Raw genomic sequence first — 19,563 nt, 5'->3', positions numbered from 1 at the left:
TCTCAGTAGTTTCCTTGGCATTTGTATCAGTACGAATTTTCTTACTAAGAGATTTATCAATAATCTCAATACTTTGGTTGTTTTCATTTGATTTAATATGAAACATAGAAACCATGATTAAAATAGAAAGATTTGGGTCCGACCGCCCTGCCCACCACAAAGTCTAACAAGGGAACACAGAATACCATGTTAGGGCTAGCCAGACCTATACGCAAACTGAAGCCCCCACATTCGGCTTTCCCAAAAGCAGGTACTCTCGAGAGTTTATCCCCAAGCGACTGACACAAGGATTAGTGACCAGCCGATTGACACCCATGAGGACGACAAAGTGTCTCCTGTTTAGCTGAAGCAGAGGCCAAAGCAGTGTGTTGAGGACAGTACCTCGCCCCTCAACTACCAGGACCCTCCTTTCAGCAACATGGGTCTCCATACATGGCAAATACATTGGCAGTTTTCTTGCCTCTTGAGAACTAGAGACAAGGGTTGTTCTAGTTCTCATGACAAGCCCCCTACCTCCGAAGAGAAAAACCACAAGAGAAGAAAAGGGAAGGAATAAATTTTCAGCTCAGAGGAGAGGGAAACAAGGAAAGATCACTGGGGTTCCAGGATCGTGACACCCGTCTCATCAAGATAATGATCTCCTGAAGGGCTAAGGTACCTTGGGATTGCCACACCCATACTCACAAAAGTGAGCCCCTGAGGGGTTGATTCTATTGTAAAATACATTAATATTTAAATACATGTTCCATATTTTACATTTTTAAGCTAATTTCACTTTGCTTTTTTCTTACACTTTTATGCTAAAAAAATCCTGAATAGGGAAGGATTGCTTTAATTTACCAAAGTACTTAACATTATGAAAATTAAATAATTAATGTATATACTACTACCTGAGTGCACAATATATCAATGACAAACAAAATTAAATACAAATTTATACAGATTAAACATCACTTGAATCTTCATATAAAGTTCCACAAACATCCATAGTAGATTAATGTAAATAAGATTCAATAAAATTTATTTAAAAAAAATTGAAAATCACTAGGAAAAGAGAAATGAAATTTGAACAATTTAAAATTCATTTATTGCTGAAAAACACTTTCATTAGTAAAAATTGAAAATAAAAAACTATGAGATGTTATAAAAAACCAGAAGTCTCCTACTGTAATATTCAAAATGATTGACTTCTTTAAAAAAAATCTTTCCATCCAAACTGCAGTTATTTTACTGAGATGTTAAAAAGATGCATTAAATTATTTTTGATATTTCAAATTTTAGCACTCAAGAGTTTATTTTGTGTGCTTTAACAATTTGCTCGAAACAAAAATTACTACGTCACAGCAGCCAATCTTGAAGTATGAAAACTGGAAGTTTATGAAAGATTTTCATGCTCAAGAACTCCTAACTGACCTAAATTCACAATGTATGATTCAGTTTACTGAACTATTCATAACATGATTCTGATATAAAATATATTAACAGTCAATTAAATATTCTCAATAATTCTTTTGCTAATCTCATTTTGTAATTTTCATACACTTAAGAAAAATCTAAGGAAAGAAAGCTTTTATTAATCAAGGGACTGTAAAACTCTGTGAATACAAAATTAATAATCAATGTATATATTATTGCACAGAATAGTAATGTAATGAATAGTGGTGTAAAAAATTAAATACAAATATTAATCAAATAAACACTGATTGTATCTTCAGAAAAAGTTCTACAAATGACTAGTAGATTCAGAAAACTCGGATTAAATACTATTTAATGAGAAAAATTATGTTCAAAATCACTATATGGCTATAAGGGTATGGCACTAATATCATAATCACTAAAAGCGTATGGCACTAAATTTGCACAATTTAAGTTTCATTAATAAAATAATTTTCATTTATTGTTGGGAAACATTTCACTTGGCAATTTTCCTTTGCAAAGGCTAAAATTAAAAGTTATGAGATAAAAAGATCTACTGAGAAAGATGCAATGAAAAATTGGAAGAATTCCTATGTTTATTTTCTGATGGTGTAAAATCATATCTATTCTTCAATGATGGTATTTTATGCTACTGTTTTAACATGAAATATTTGATGGCAAAATTTTTAAACGTATTTTGTATTTTTTGCAGCAGTTTCAATATTAAAAAATCATTTTATGGTAAATTTTGTTTATTGATTTTAGGTAGAGTTTAAATGAGCTAACATCAGTATCTAAGGATTCACAAGCAAACATAAAATTTTTAATGCTACTTTAAATGGTCACAGAAAGTAACTCATACGAACATTAATCTTCGTAAATGATTCAACAAATCAATTAAAATATCATACTACGTGGTCATCTGATAAGCCATGTCATAAATTATTAGTTCAGCTTTTAGTAATAACAAAAATATATTCCCAAAATGTTAAAAAAAATAGAGGAATGGTTATGCAACTTAGAAATTTATATACAACTGATCAAAAACAGATTCAAGAACAAATCTTAATACCTGTCTTTGGCAACAGCCTTGGCGAGAAACAAATAGTTACTGATCTGTGTATGTGCAAGAGTAAAGCGTTTAACATAACTGATTTTTGATAATTACATTGTGTCAATACAGAGGTTTTTTATTTTAAAATACTCAGTATGCTTAATATTTCCAATGCTTCGTTAATGGCAAAGAAGCTATAGTTAATGTTTGAGGCATTATTAACAGCAGTTGCTTAACTGTGACTACAGAAAGAGTCAGGAAAATTTAAATTTTCTCATATGTTTAAATATAATGTTTCTTTAATAAACTGCTAACAAAATTAGATTAAGTAAAATAATAAACAGAATTTTTCCAGCATGTTTACATATATTATTTTAAGTAAACTGCTTACATAATTGTATTAAATATGGAAAAATTAAATAATTTCTGTTGAATTATGTTATTTAAAATAAACTGTTGACAAATTGCATTAAATGATATAACAAATACAAACTTATGTTAAATACCTCGTGCTGCATAGAAATTGAATGACATAATGATTTCTCATTAAACTGAATTAATTTCATTTTTGTGGATGTTTATAATATAGCAACAAATCATGCTTGCTTAATCCCAAACTATGCCAATGCCATTTTCTGTTGCCAAGGCTGTTACAAAAAAATAAATACCCAAATCTTCTTACCTTGAAGATAAAGATTCTCCAATAAAAACTTCATTTAAAGCTCTAACAGGTAATTCATGCTTAATTTTTGGTTCCAGTTTAGGCACTTTCGGAGAGTTTGTTTTATGGTGCCCTTCTACACAATCTAGAAAGCGATATTCAGGATACTGTAATTGCTGATCATGCAACTCTACTGGTGGGTCAAATGCATGCTCACCAGTTAACGTAACTCTGATTCTTTGCCGATACATCCACCTACATAACAACATATATGTTAGTTTATGCAAACAATAATATTTGTACATGAATCTTGGAATGCATGAACCATACATTAAAATTTATAACAATTTTTCCTTTATATAAACATGTTTTACAATGACAAACATAAAGAAAACATTGAATTTTCTGTAATTAATTCAATGTAATAATACATTAGAAAAATAAAATGTTTTAACAGTAATATACATTTCCTAAAATTATTCTCAAAATCAAGTTATGAAAATATCACCTGCACTAATAAACAAAACAAATATTTTAAAATAAAAAAATTAATAGCTTCATTAATTATTAAATTCCACTACTGGTAATAGCAAATTACCAATAGTGGAATTTTTTCAATTAGTGACAAACATGGTACATTTTATTCTCAAGTAAAATAATCGTTCCTAAATTTTGAGTGCAAAAATATAAAAAAATATCAATACTTTCACCAATCACCAAATGTGGTAGCCTATTTATGTTGTAGAGTCATTTGGTTATTATGGAGCAGAAGACATGAAAAATGAGCAATGCCCTCATGAAGACTCGAACCTGGACCTCTCGAATACATGCCAAGTATGCTTCAAATTGCACCACAAAGAGATGCAGAAAGGAGGAGGAAATACCTTTTAGCATTATCGTCATGAATAGCTGTGCAATGAATGTACACATATAATGTTAAATGTACTATGCTGAATTTATGCATTTCTCCAATATTTTTTAAGCAAAAACATCAGAAAATTGCACAAATTTGGCATTGCACACATTAAACATTACATATTACATTCATTACATATATAAAATAATTATTCTTTTTATGTATTGTTAGGGTTTCCACCATCTAGTTAGATATCATTACAGTGTTTGGTGCTAAATAGTGCTTGTTAACAGAAAAGTACCAAAATATTTTCCGGAAAAATGACTTAAGATTTAATAATAACAATTACAATTATAAATTGTATTTTATTGTTAATATTTATAAAAGTTTAAAATTTCAACATAATTTAGAACTGTACATGCAAAAGAGATGAAAAATAAATTACAGTAGCTTATAAAAATACCTTAATATATTAAATAAAGATTAAGTAAAGGCTTGTACATTTAAATTCCAGAAAACTGGAATGATCCAGTCATAGAACATAAGCAGTAAATATAGTTAAGAACTTAATGGTCAGTTCCTCAAAGAAAAAATAAATTTTTTTGATACAAAATTTTAGACAACACATGTAAGAATTTAATCTTTATACAGTTCTCTCAAATTACTAAAATGCATACCTAAAATTCCCATTCCGTAACCTATTTAATGCTTCAGGAAAATTCTCTGTATAATAAGATGGAAGGCACAAATATCCCAAAGACCTAGAGAAATAAAATATACAAAAAAAATTATATGCAAGATATACAAACCAGTGGAAAATTAGGCAAAAACCTAGCACAGATGTTACACAAAAATATATCACTTTTGAACTGGTAAGCCCTTCTTTCCAAGGAACAAAAAATAAGCCAATTTTTATTTTGCTTCTGAAGATGAAGAACCTGTCACAATCACTAATTTTACTTAAAATGTATACCAATTTAAGATGCCCTTCTATTATTCCTCATAATTCGCAAAGAAAAATTATTACAACATAAATTCAAAACATGATAAAAATCATTTATTGATAAAAGAGAAACATGTTACACAAAAATATATCACTTTTGAACTGGTACGCCCTTTTTTCCCAGAAACAAAAAATAACTAAGCCAAATTTTGTTTTGCTTCTGAAGATGAAGAACCTATGTCACAATCACTAGTTTAACTTAATATGTATAGCAATTTAAGATGCCCCTCTATTACTCCTCATAATTCACACAGAAAAATTATTACAACATAAATTCAAAACATGATAAAAATCATTTATTGATAAAAGAGAAACACAAATATTATTAATCCATTAGAATAGATTACATTTCACTCAGGTAAAAAGAAAATTAAAATTTCACACTATAGCTATTTACAACATAAGTCATACAAGTAGGTACATGGCAAACACACACACAAAGACAGTTCTATATCTCCATTCAACTGAGATGATTGACAAAATTCAAATTGCATTTTTCATGTCTCAAAAGTGTGAGTTAGGATATATATTAGATTTATATATAGCAGTATTTTTAACATAGGTATTTTGACACAAAATCGGACTTTTTTTGAAATGACATGCCAATTTTTTTTCATATTTTGATTCTACAATTAAAATGCCTAAATATTAAATTTTGTAAAATTTGGTGCAAAATTTACAGAGATATTAAAAATTTACCTTGGTGTATTTTTTTTCGGTTTGCACCAAGAGTAATTCACTTGAACTTATTAACTTATAGCATCCTATTTTCCTTTCCTTTTTTTAATTGTAAACAAGTTCAAAAAAGTCATCGTTCATTATTTCAAATAATTTTGACAAAGTGAGTAAACCACATTTAGCGCTTTTATACCTTATAATAAATATACCAAATTTCAAAATGTGTCAATATGTAAATTCACCTATATCTTAGGAAATTTTGAATAAAAAGCTCTAATTTTTGGTAGTTATGCTTAAGAATACATCTATTTTAAGATGGTGGTAAAAATTTAATAGGTTGTAATTCAAAATTTTTTTGAAAAATTTATAAAAATACAAATTTAAAAAATAAATCAAAAAATAGGCGAATTTTATTTGTAATGAATGAACCTAAATTTGGAATTCTAGAAGAACGAATCAAGTAAGTTTAATAAAAAAAAAAGAGCTCTATTCTTATATGCGTCCTAAGATCACCAAATGTGGCAATATGTGTTCTGCACTGGTTTTTGGCGCGATTTCCTATTGTATGGCAACCCTTTTGATGTTGAATACTCTTTTGCTGGAGTGTTTTAATTGCTCGTTGGTTCGTGTAGTGCATGTTTTGAAATGGCCTATGTTGCAATGAGAGACGTGTTTGCAAGAGGGTCTGGGAGATTATTTTTAGTAGCTGTGCATGGTAGAAGTAAGGAAACGCTGATGCAGTGTATTAAAGAATGGATTGAGCCTTGTACAACTATTTGTTTGGATGGCTGGAAATCTTACAAGGATTTAGGAAAAGTAGGTTTTGAACTTTTATTTATGAACCACAGTATGAATTTTCTGGATAGTGTGTCCGGCTGTCATATAAATACGATAGTGTTTTTATGGCAGCATGTATAAAACCGCATGAAATTGGTATTTCTGCTGTTCGAAAAAGCATTCATTCTTGGTAAGTGCATTTTATTTTATTCTTGTTCTTATTTTGTAGAATGTTATGTTCATTGTTTTTTTAGTACGAATTTCTGTTGTTATTGTTTTTTTTTTAATTGTTTGAAATTTATTTTAGTTATTTTAGCTTATTTTGTTGATTAGTGCGTAGTGCCTAGATTGTGCAATTCATAGATGTTTTTTAAAGTTGAAACAGAACACTAGTATATGGTATTCTTTGAAATTTATTGTTATGTTAATTTATTAAAGCGAGGTGTGCGTATTTCATAGATTCTTTCGCTGCCAAAATTGTGCAATTTGTAGATGTTTTTTCAAGTTAAAACATATCAAAGAAATGCTTAATAAAGTAAAAAAATAAATATTAAGCTTTTTTTTTTTTTTTTTGTAAATTTTGATACCCTTTAGATCACAAATACTTCATTATTTCATAAACCCCAATTTCATATTTTTAATTTTGTGTATATGGATTCTTGTCAAATATTTTTGGTTAGAAACTTTACATTTTTGCTATCAAAGTTTTTTGTTTTTGTTTCGGATATTTAGCTTAAATTGTATGTTAAAAACGAAGTTTTCACATGTGCAAAAACCACATTTTTGGAAACATTTTAGGCTTAAAGTTCGAAATGTAGACCATTTAGATAATAATATGGCACCATGGAGTTTCTCGCCAAAAATGTTTAGCAAGAAATTTGGCAACTTGAGGATGCATATAAGAGAAGTTCAAAAAAAAAAAAAAAAAAGAGATATTAATAAATATATATCAAATTCAATTAACATTAAGGAGTTGAAGTTTTCAGAGCTAATTTTTTAAAAACTACTTGTGTGATTTTTACAAAACTTTGCAGTTTGTCATGACTTGAATTGTAGAATTGAAATGTGGATAAAAATTGGCATGTCAGTTGAGGAAAAGTCCAATTTGTGTCAAAATACCTATAGAACAATGCTACCTATAAATCTAATACATATCTTAAGTCGCGCTTTCGAGACATGAAAAACGAAAGATGAATTTCGTGAATCAGTCCAGTAGAACATGAGATACAGAACGCCCCCCCTTTTTTTTGCGCAGTGTACATTGATACTCTGTACAAAAAGATAGCATGCATAGATCAGTACATATAGTTACCTAGTGGGATCACTATTAATTCCAATAAGTGGTTTCACATTACTTCTTATTTTACTAGCAGCCATTAAAAAAGTACCATCACCCCCAGTAGTAACGATTACATCAGCCCAGTCAATATTAGCATCTGTATATTCAAATCGATTTACAACTTTTGCTTCAATGCCATTCTCCCTACAAAAATAAAAAAAAAGAAAATTATATAATTTAGAAACTATTTTTAATAGAAATATCTCATAGCATTTTAATACACAATTCAAAATGTTCCCCTAAGCTTTTCTATAATAGAACAACTTTTTTAAATACATGTACATAGTAGGATCTTTATAAAATGTTCTGTAGTACGGTTGTAGATCCAGAAAGTACCGCTACCAATAGTGAAGAAAGTGACACAGAAGTTACAGAAAACAAGAAAATTTTGATTAACAAATTAATCGGAATTCTCGAAACAGCAGTTACAGGACTTCAGCAATGTAACTAAACAAGAGATTATGTCCGTCTACAGAATTCAAGAGAAAGTATTAGCACAAAAGACGAAGCAACTTATACAACTTACATTGAAAGAAATGTTTAATAAGGTAAACAAATATTACTTTTTTTATATATATATATATATATATATATATATAAATTTTGATACCCTTTAGATCATAAATACTTCCTTATTTCATAAATCCCGATTTCATATTTTTAATTTTATAATTTCTACATGCTATCTTACTAGATTTAAACTCATGATCTAATAACCGGAAAAATCCCAAATCCATAATTGCCAAAGTCCCAACGAGTCCGGATTTCAGATTTTGTACTGTATTATGAAATTTCTTACACTCAGTCAGGGATAGGGGAAGTTCCTGTATTCCTCTCATTTTTAACCATTTGTAACCTAATTTTTAAGGTACTTTGAAATAGAAATTAGATGGGTATGTTAATATTTATGGAAATAAAACTTGTTGCCAACTTTTACAAATAACCTGTAAATTTCATATGATTAATTTCAAAATCTTAACAACTTTGTTTACATATATTAAATTCTTATTTTAAATTTGATAATTGCCACATTACATTCATTAAATTTAGATATATGCACTTAAATACTCACTGCAATGTCTTTACAACTAGATCTCGATTACTTGAATGAATCTGGTGATGTTGAAGTAGATTTTTGTAATCAGAACCTCTGTCTTCTAACTGAAGTTACAATAGAAAAATACTAATAAGTAAATAAAATAAACTTTATGTAACTGAATCACACAACATTAAAAGCACAAATGAATATCAATAAATATACAAAACAATAAGGTAAATTTACATTTAATAAAAATCTTGTAAAGAAATAATTTCAAAAAAGGTTTCTTAAGAAAGAAATAACATTGTTAACAAACAAAAAATTAAGTTGATAAAACAAGTCATAGTGACACTGAAAATTTATTAATCTCAGTGGAAAATGTCTCTCCTTGAAGGAGAGATTTCATGAATTCAAGAGTAGATGCCTCAGATTGGTAATTTCAAACTATAATAAAAACTCAATATAAAGCATAGCCAAGGTGTAAATAAAAAATTAATGGACCAAAAAACGCCGAAAATTTTAAATTTAGATATATACAATATATATACAGTAAAATCAACAGAAGCACTTTCTTAATTATGCTTATTAAATATAAATTTACATATTAACAAACAAATATATGTTTATTAATTATAACAAAGCTTGGAGAGTCTATATTTTATGCTATGTCTTGGATTATCACCTTGTTGTTTCAATTATGGCAAGTTGAATATCTTTCTGTTTGTGTATGTTTTGGAAACCCTAGCATGACGTGATTGGTTAGACCCTATTATAATGTAATTGGTTGCAATGGGTGAGCGTGTTGATTTTGATAGTTGACAAAATATTTCTCAGGGCTTATTTTTGCATCAGATGTCGGTTAGCAAGCCCACTGTTAATTTTTTTCTTTACCCAGTAAAATGGCTGCCTGTGATACGATTAACCTGAAGTTTCTATATCATTTGGAACAAATAAGAAAGAAAGAATCGATTGACTGGTGTGTAAGTGAAAGTTTAAATAGCTTCGCTCACCTCTCAATAAATCATACAGTGACATTTAAGGATATAGAAACCAGAGCTCATATCAACACTACCAAAGGCATGTCGGGTGTAATAAAAAGGAATTTTCAAAAGAAATGTTACCGACAGTCCAGCACTACAGAAGATATTTTTGAGAGTTTATGTAGCGATGGCAATATCAGACTCTAGTTCAGATAATTTTAAACAGTTTTTGGATGCGGTTAAGGAATTCTGTGTGCCACACACCAAAGACACAGAAATTTCTAAATAAGGTAAGTCAATATTTCCTCTTTGTACTGCACAGATTAGATAACATGTATTTCAATTTTTATGCTATTTCCCCGCTTTATTTCACTTTAAAACACAGTTTATTGTGATTATAATTTTTTTTTTATGTTTTAATTATGTTATATTGCATTATATTTTGCACACCATTTTACATAGGAGGGCATTGCATGTAAACAGTAATGGGGCCAAAAAATTCCCCAATTTTTGCCAAGGGAAACTCTGAAATATATTTTTCCCCCAAAGCTTAAATTCTACTCGTACCTTTAAGCTTTGAGTAAGCATCCTTGGGTTACTTGTTTACCTTGTTGGGGAGGCTTACATATGGTTTAGAATGCACCACTTAAAAAAGGAAGAGATGAAGCAAAGCATGATTTTGTATAATTTATTTGTTTTAGCATTTTTAATTGTTTATTTGATTGCATTTATAGCTCTTATCTCATGGACATCATTGGAAGATATGGATAGGACATTAAAATATATGAACACCATTCGGCCCATTACTTTTTGGTAAGAAGGGAAGCATCCGTATTTTATTGAATCACCTGAAGTTAATTCATTTGGCTGAAGATACACGTAAATTCCTAGGATCTAATGTAGAATTGGGTGCCCTTTCGATTGGCAACAAATTTTGTTCAATTTTGGTGACGAACTCCCATTTCTGGTTACCATATTTTTAACTTGGTTTTAGCTTCCTGATTTTTTTGAACAAAAATAGATCAACGAAATAGAAAAATATGGACCGATATTTTTGAAATGAAACCAGACAAAGTCAAGGCAGTGCGCAATATTGTGTTTGTGAAATTCTCTGATATTTTTTAAGTGAAAATAGATCGATGCATACATGGACACCGAGTTTGTGCAATTCTTTGTTTTATTTTGGTTTATGTGGTTATTTTGGTCTTGTGTTATCGGCCATCTTGAAATTGTGCCTTCATCGATGCATACATGGACACCGAGTTTGTGCAATTCTTTGTTTTATTTTGGTTTATGTGGTTATTTTGGTCTTGTGTTATCGGCCATCTTGAAATTGTGCCTTCATCGTGCTTATCTTGGCGTCAAAAAAAGAATTGCCAAAACACAAGGGGCAGCCAGTTGCAAACTTTCACCTAATCCTAGTATCTAGTATAGTTTTTTTTTTTTTTTTTTTTAAACTGAACTAACACGAAAATGACGCATTTACTGCTCACCATAAATATTCCGTTTACTGTTCATGTTAATGTCTCCAAATCCTGTGTGTACTGAACACTAGGATTAAGCCAAGATATTTATTTATTCTTCATAAAAATGAATATTTTCATGTCTTCGAAAAAAGAAGAGAGAAATTAAAATAATTAATTACAATTTATCTTGTGCCATACCTTATACAGCTTTAATAAAAAAAATATGGGACTTGTAACTACTGAATATGCATAAGATTACAAAATGTTTGGGGGCTGTGTTTGGGATTTGTGAACGAAAATGACTGTTTATCTACTTTATCAGTTTTATTGCTGATTACAACAGGTTTACTCATTTTTTAAAGCAATTCAGAAACTATTATTACAAAGACACTGATTTTTACATTAATAATTAAATGAACTAGGATAAACACCTTTTAAGAAGATTAACAAAACTGCCTCAAAATTTAATTTATGGCCTTATTTCATTTTTGGGGAGGTAAGAATAAAAAAATATCATCAGTAAGTATACAGAAAAACAGCAAATTTGAGACTGCAGTACTAACTACTATGAGCCTGAAATTCCATTCATCTTCATAAATAAACGTCATCATATTTTAAAAATACCGAGAAAACTTAATATAATCAAAATTAAAAAGAGCTAAAAAGATGTAAAAAGAAGGGGTTGAGATTTTTGTTGCAGAATTCATGCCAAAGTCATTAAGAGGAATTTAAAGAATGTGCTATACAATATTAAATACCAATTTTATTTTAAGTACAAAATACTGCATAAAGCAAAGACTTCAGTGAATTTTGAGACTAAATTAAATGAAAGGCTTTCAACTAACGGCTCCCTCCAATTACTTGGTACAACAAAAAAGTGATAGTTTTAGTGTTTAGATAGCTTACTCAACGACGTTTAATGCAAAATGATGTAAGCAACGATATGACAAGGCCAACTGAACGGAACTACCAAAGCATACTGCGAGCGGTATGTATAGTCACTATTTCATGTTTTTCAAAGCGTATGGATGAATGTAATTATGCATATTTGCTGAAACATACTGTGTCTAAGTTGCAAAATTTGTATTTCGTTTAAATTAATTTTGAAGTGTATTAAAAAATAATAAAAAACCAAGCACTCACATTCTTAATAAGTTCTTCTTCAGAAAGATCGGAATGGCGACGTTTTTCAAATTCATACCTTGAAAATTTGGTAAGAACAAGAGCTTTTTTTGGCAGAAACGGTGTTTCATTGTTCAATTTATTAATTTGCTGTGAATTGCTACTTCCAGCCATGAAACTCCGTAGAAAACAAGTATTCAAACGTGATGTGAAGGAATTTTTTTTAAGCCATACGGTTTCTAAGTTACAATTAGAAAGACTTCGTCTTATCATGCAAGCGTTTTTCAGAAAGTTCGTCATGTCATTAGCATACCTATTTTATATGCATATAATCGATGCACGGTTGCCGTAACAACATTGAACAACCGCTGCATGAATCGCTGCGCCCGCAGTCATCTTAACATGGAGTTGAGTTAAATAGACCCTGTATCTCTGATAATAATGTATTTTGAAGAACTGCATATTTTGTTTAAAACTTTAAAACTGACTAACTAGAAACTAAATTTAATTAGTCTATTCTATAAATATAAAAAACTCTTTTAATTCTTTTGTACTCAATATTCGTTGTACCTCTTTCAATATTTACAAAAGTTTTTTTTTCTGTTGTTGTTGTTGTCACAGTTATGCCAAGTGTACAGTTAAAAATGAGATAACCGACATCCGCTTTCAGTGTATGTCAACTCAGCAGCTAACATATGTGCATTGTGGCCTGTATACTTTAGTTTCGTGGCCAAAACTTTAATCATACTAAATTAAAAGGTTGAAAGAAACTACCTATCAATGTTACCCGTACATGCTAATGACAGAGATTACAAAAGTGGAAGGAGACTTCGTATAAAAGAGAAAGCTCAATCATGGTTCCGGTATGTTTCAAAAAATTAATGCTAATTCAGAATTTCTGCTTTTGCTTGCCTTGCTATTATTCCTTTCATTTCGCTTTTTTTTATTCTTTTGATAAAGCATTTTCAGTCGTCTTATTCTTGTGTCCCTTTCTTCTAATATATCAGCGAAGCGTTAAACCATATTGTCTTTATAAAATTCGGAGAAAAGCTGTACTCCTTCTTAACTTCATAATCTATTAGTCATATTTGTAAAATCGTTTTATTTTGTCATGATCTCATCATTTTTCAAAGCATTAAAAGTAGTAATTATCATGATATTATAACTGAATGGATGCATAATCATAATTTATTTGGAAAAGCCTTTCTTATGCTTACACATCTTCTTATAACTGTGGATGTTTATTTGTAATATATGATCCAGAAATTGTGTACGTGAATAGTTACGTGTAGTATATCATACTGTATTGTTTTGCATGCTGTCGTTTGCTTCTGTGTCAAACCTACCTTAATTTTAAATAGTAGCACAGCTTTAATTTTCATCGTACAAAACCTATAGCTGTTGGTGTTGCTTATTGCAAATACACAGTTGCGTTAATTCGTAGTTCATCTCCTGTTTAGTCATATATAATCATTTCTAATTTAATGATCAGTAACTTGAAATGATTCAAGAACTTCCCTGAAGTAATAGATTGAATTACTTAGGTGTAGATTTTTGTTGATGGAATCATTTCTATGTCACTTTTAATTGTAAAATAACAATGTATAGTTTTAATGCTTTGTATTTTAAGCGTATAGATATGTACATCATTGCATATACTTGTTATTTATTATTAGAAAAACAAATATCATCCATTAACTTTTTAAATTATATAATTGGAAATTCCTTATGTATTTATATTTTTACTATTGCTTATTTGTAATTATAGATATTTCAGGAACTACTCTGATATGCGCCCTCAAGTCGCCAAATTTCTCGTCAAATATTTTTGGCGAGAAACTTCACACTGCCATATTACTATCTAAATTTTTTGTCTACATTTTGAACTTTCAGCCTAAAATGTCTCCAAAAATGCAGTTTTGGCACATGCAAAAACTACGTTTTGAACACACAATTTAGCTAAAAATCCGAAACAGAAACAAAACTTTTAGATAGCAAAAACGTAAAGTTTCTAACCAAAAATATTTGACAAGAATTTATGTACACAGCGACATGTTTTAACTTAAAAAAACATCTACGAATTGCACAATGTAGGCAATGAACGAATATACAAACTACGCAGACCTCGCTGTAATAAATTAACATAACAACAATAAATTTCAAAGAATACCATGTACACAGCATCCTGTTTAAACTTAAAAAAAATTCTATGAATTGCACAATTTAGGCAAGGAAGGAATCTATGATCTACGCACTCCTCGCTTTAATAAAATAACATAACAACAATAAATTTCAAAGAATACCATGTACACAGCATCCTGTTTAAACTTTAAAAAATATCTACGAATTGTACAGTCTAGACACTAAACAACAAAATACACTAAAATAAATTTCAAACAATTTAAAAAAACAACAATAACGACAGAAATTCATACTAAAGAACCAATGAACATAACATTCTACAAAATAAGAACAAGGATAAAATAAAATGCACTTACCATGAATTAATGCGTTTTCGAATAGCAGAAATATAAATTTCATACCGCCTTTAACATGCCGCCACGTAATCAATATCGTATTTACATGACAGCCAGACACACTATCCAGAAAATTTATACTATGGTTCACAAATAAATAAAATTACAAATCCTTACTTCTATTATGTACTGCCATTAAAAATAATCTCCCAGACCCTCTTTCCACAGTTCCAAATACCCACTACCCCTCAACAGGATAGTCACAATCATATTTCCTTTTTTCGAACTTCAATTCAACAACTACCATTTTATCTTTCCCTCCCATCTTCTCAGACACAGAGGCGAACCAACGAGCTGCAGCAAAAGATTTTTCAACGTCAACAGGGTTGCCATAGAACACGCAATCGCGCCAAAAACCAGCGCAGAACACATATCGCCACATTTGGTGAAATTAGGGCGTATATTAGAGTTGTACCATATTTCATTTTAAGTACAAGATATTGGTATATAATTCTGCTCATTTTAAGGAAATTTCTTCAAATATGTTAAAGTGATTTGTAATGTGTTATGGCTTTCATTTATTTAATTATTATATTATATTTCTATTGTAAGCTTTTTTAAAAAGCTGCAATTAGTTTTTTTCATGTAGTAATATTGCAGATGTACATGATTACCCATTTTAATGTGATTTATCTTGGTTTCTATTATAATACTGATTGACAGTATCACACATATTGATTTGTTGACTTTCATTGGTTTGTATTCTGGTCTAGCTAGACTGATTGTAAAACCCAGAAAAAAATAAAGCCATTAATTGATATATGTGTGATTTATCTATTATTACTTTCCATGAAAACAGGAATTTTTTGTTGCTAATACAGTAAAAAGTCTGTAATCCGGAATGATCTATAATACGGACCTCAAAGCCACAAACCTTTTTTTTTTTTTTTTTTTTTTTTGTATGCTTTACGCATGCGCGTTTAGCACAAAAAGCGAAGCAACTTAAACAACTTACATTGAAAGAAATGTTTAATAAAGTAAACAAATAAATATTAAGCTCCTTTTTTTTTTTTTTTTTTGTAAATTTTGATACTCTTTAGATCATAATTGCTCTTTTATTTCATAAATTATGGTTTCATATTTTTAATTTTAGAATTTCTGCATGCCATCTTACTAGATTTAAATTGATGATCTATAATCCGAAAAAAACCTTAATTCGGAATCGCTGAAGTCCCGATGAGTCCGGATTACAGACTTTGTACTGTATGTAACACTGAAATTATTTTAATTTTGCTATTCAGTGTAGTTTCTGTCTAGTTCAATAGACTTATGACACCATTTGGTGCTCGATAAGAGATGTTGTGGGAAATAAGTACTTTTTACAAGCCTCAGGCTATTTGTGCAATACTGACTGACCCTTATCATTGTCCCAGAATTTCGTTCCACCTAGAAATGTAGTACTGTAATTTGTAATGTACCTGTGATCTCCAGGATCAGGATGCTGCAGAAATGCTTTGCTGTCAGAAATTAAAGATGTATTTGAAAAAGTGTGTAAATCTGAAGAATTTTTCCATTTTGGCAAAAGTGAACATTATTACTTTCACCATAGGCCATAAGCAGCCTTCAAGTAATAAAAAATGGGATCAATGTATCAATAAACCATATTCGTTTTGATAAAAGCTATACAGGTTTTTCAATAAATCATTGATTAGAAACTTATGAATTGATGTATATTTTATCAAAATTAGTATGACCTGGATAAATATGGATATGTTTTATTATTTTGACTTGCTAAAGTTATACATATATGGCTGTGTATTGCATTATGTTTTTTATGTGATTTTTCGTTTGTTCCCCCTAAATTTGTTTGGCCTTTTCCAAATCTGTTACTTGCTTAAAAAATTCGCTAGAATTTTTCAGTTTAATACTTTATCTGAATATGCTTAAAGAATTAAGATGTGCAGGAATAAAAGATTTTTTTTTTTTTCTTTTTCCATCTCTATATAAACAATCATGCTGAAATAGGGAGAATCAACTCACGTAAGTTTATTTCAGTTATTTTTCTGAAATGCTTAACAACTTTAGCTTATTAAGCTTAAAATCATAATTTGTGTGCACTTCTCATTTCTGTTTATCATTGACAAATTGTTAAAAATTAATGCATGATATTGATTAATTTTTCAAATTTTGAGGTTAGAAGCATTATTGAGTTGTTGAAAAATAACAGAATCCCCGAAAAAGCATGGCTGTTAATTTTGTGACCACTGTTTTAATTACTAATACAATAAATAGCCTGCATGTATCATTTGATTATTTAGGAATGTGCAAATTTTGAAATATTTTGCTGATTAATGGGTAAAATAAATTGAAATGTACTATTTCTAAATATTCATGCATCCATATGCATTCAGTTATGTTTAATAAATCATATTATTAATAGCATTACTATTAATTGATGTAACTTCTGAAGAACAAATCATTCAATTTAAAAATAAAAAAGCTGCTTTTTTTTTTTTGCGGTGAGCCATGTTTGGGATAGCATAGTTGGGATGATTTTCTAGCATATCCAGTATTGTCAACCATAGTAATAATCACTTCGTGGATCACTTTTGTTACATATGGAACCTTTTTATTTCCTAGTGATATTCTATACTCATCAGTTATTTATAATTTCTAACTCATATTTTTAACCCATTTTTCAGCCTATGCATTTTCTGTAAATATTTCACTTAATTATCTCTAAATAGAGTAGGGATATTACAGCTGTTCTGGTAAAATAATTGCACCAAAAACGTGTATTTCTTGTCTAAATTTATGGCATGATCAAGTCGGAATTGTTTCATTCAAACTGACCTTTTATTTTAGCGAATGCATAGGGTAAAAGCATCATCTGGTGGCATGAATTTAAAATGATCTTTAGAAGCTCTTTCCATTATCTTGAATGACAAATATGTGTGTTTTGTTAATTACAGCAAGCTCCAGGGAGTTTTGATTGTTGTCACTTTAATTCTAACCAATCTGTATGGTATTACTCTTGTTGCAGTAGTTCATATAAATAAAAAGTAGCAACTTTTCAGAAAAACTCCCTCCCATTGTGCCAAAAAAAAGAAGAAAAAAAAAAAAGGAGATAAATTAGAAAGTTTTTTTTTTAATTAGATGGTACGTATTTGAACTTTTTATCATCTTTCTGCCTCTCGGACATTTTGCAGGAATCTAAATTGATTGCCACTTTAATTGACAAATTAGTATTTTTGGCATATAACCTATTGCAGAAATGATAATCTGTAGATTATACTATCTATTATTAAGCTTTATATACTGTATATACTTTATCTAGATAAATAATATGTATTATATATGAAAATATAATTGCATTTAAAGACATTAAATTGATGGAAAGTGATGGTGATTAGTGTAGCATTTAGAAATTAAGTCTTGAGATGTTTTTATTAAAGCAGCAATGATGTTAGCAATTTAATATATGACATAGTTATATCTGAAATAATATACTCATAAGTTATAAAAAATTTCAAATATATTTAACTATTAAAATTTTCAGTGTCATCTGAAATATTATTTTATTTATTAACCTAAAGGGTGTTAGCCCAGAAGGGCTATTAATTTCGTTTGGGCATTTTGGTTGAAAACTTTAAATGTCGGTTCACTTTTCAAACTGTTGCCACCAAATATTACAGCCATGTATTGTATTTAAAGAAATTAAATAATAAAGAATATGTATATATGTTTCTCGTAATGTGATAAAACAACAGTACCTAGAACCATCAAATTTTGAGAAACATTCATTTCCACCCGAATATGGGGATCTGGAAGCCCAAATTTGGAATTTGTTTTATTATCTGTTTTAAATTTTGTAAAACTTTAATGAATTTTTTACTAAGAAACTTGGCAATTTCAAAGCGAGCAATGGCAACACTGTACAGAGGGGGGGGGGAGATTATCTCCAATGTTCGAGAATGTGTATTGGAAATTTTAAAGATATGCTCATTTTAAAATTATTTTGTGATATTGCTGTTGAATTGAATTTTATGGTTTAAGTGTGAAGAACACGATATTTAATAAATAAAAAAGTAACACAACATTAAAAAAATACCCCTTTGGGCAGAGTCGTAGCTAGGGTTTTCAGCACCCAGGGACAACTAATGATTTCGCGCTCCCTACTGCTTGCCAAGGATGGAAAACATTTAATTCTAAAATGTCGTAACATCAGTTTGAAGCCCCTTGGATTCTGCGCCTGGGGACAGATGCCCCCTCTTGCCTCCCCTCTAGCTACGCCCCTACCTTTGGGATTTCTTTCTAAAAGCTTTCATTTTTTTTTTAAAAAAAAAGCTTTCGTTCCCCTCTTCCAAAATCTGATTCCCCCTCCCCTAAGTAGGGTATAGAAACTTCATTTTTATTCATATCATTTTCAACAATACTTCTGTAAAAAGGGAAATCATATTTCCAGTTTTAAAATTTTATTTTAATTATATCACATGAAGGAAATAATATACATTTTTTTAAAGTTTCTAAATGAAACTACTTACATGTTATCTCGCCGACCATTGGCAGAAATTTCAGCAATGGCCGCCTAGTCATTACTGCATAATTCTAAAGGAAGTGGCCATCCATAATGGATGCTAAATCGTGCTATTTTTCAGTTGTTCACCTGGTTTAATCGTGCTATTTTCCAGTTGT

The 19,563-nt window shown here is 29.6% G+C and overlaps 2 protein-coding genes across 3 annotated transcripts in view; one reads left to right on the top strand and one right to left on the bottom strand.

Annotated features, from left to right (window-relative positions):
* Positions 1 to 12,802, bottom strand: part of Nadk2 (NAD kinase 2, mitochondrial) — a 33,565-nt gene extending 20,763 nt beyond the window's left edge. The window contains exons 1-5 of the mRNA XM_085824158.1: positions 12,413 to 12,802; positions 8,857 to 8,945; positions 7,758 to 7,928; positions 4,665 to 4,748; positions 3,153 to 3,386 (exon numbers count right to left, since the gene is read on the bottom strand). Coding sequence (XP_085680284.1) covers positions 3,153 to 3,386; positions 4,665 to 4,748; positions 7,758 to 7,928; positions 8,857 to 8,945; positions 12,413 to 12,691 — 857 coding nt within the window. The 5' untranslated portion in view covers positions 12,692 to 12,802. The remainder of the gene's footprint in view (positions 1 to 3,152; positions 3,387 to 4,664; positions 4,749 to 7,757; positions 7,929 to 8,856; positions 8,946 to 12,412) is intronic.
* A 239-nt stretch (positions 12,803 to 13,041) lies between these two features.
* Positions 13,042 to 19,563, top strand: part of ZnT86D (solute carrier family 30 member 7) — a 52,995-nt gene continuing 46,473 nt past the window's right edge. Inside the window, exons 1-2 of one of the 2 annotated variants that reach the window (XM_085824156.1) lie at positions 13,042 to 13,254; positions 16,894 to 16,908. In XM_085824156.1, the coding sequence (XP_085680282.1) occupies positions 13,172 to 13,254; positions 16,894 to 16,908 (98 nt within the window). In that variant the 5' untranslated portion in view covers positions 13,042 to 13,171. The remainder of the gene's footprint in view (positions 13,255 to 16,893; positions 16,909 to 19,563) is intronic. The other variant, XM_085824157.1, reaches the window with a different exon arrangement.

This window comes from Stegodyphus dumicola, chromosome 9 (genome assembly GCF_044657685.1).
Source record: "Stegodyphus dumicola isolate Sdum_Otavi_A_Nest chromosome 9, ASM4465768v1".
Classification (NCBI taxonomy): domain Eukaryota; kingdom Metazoa; phylum Arthropoda; class Arachnida; order Araneae; family Eresidae; genus Stegodyphus; species Stegodyphus dumicola.
The sequence above is the reverse complement of the archived record's forward strand: the minus strand, read 5'-3'. Positions and strand labels throughout refer to the sequence as shown.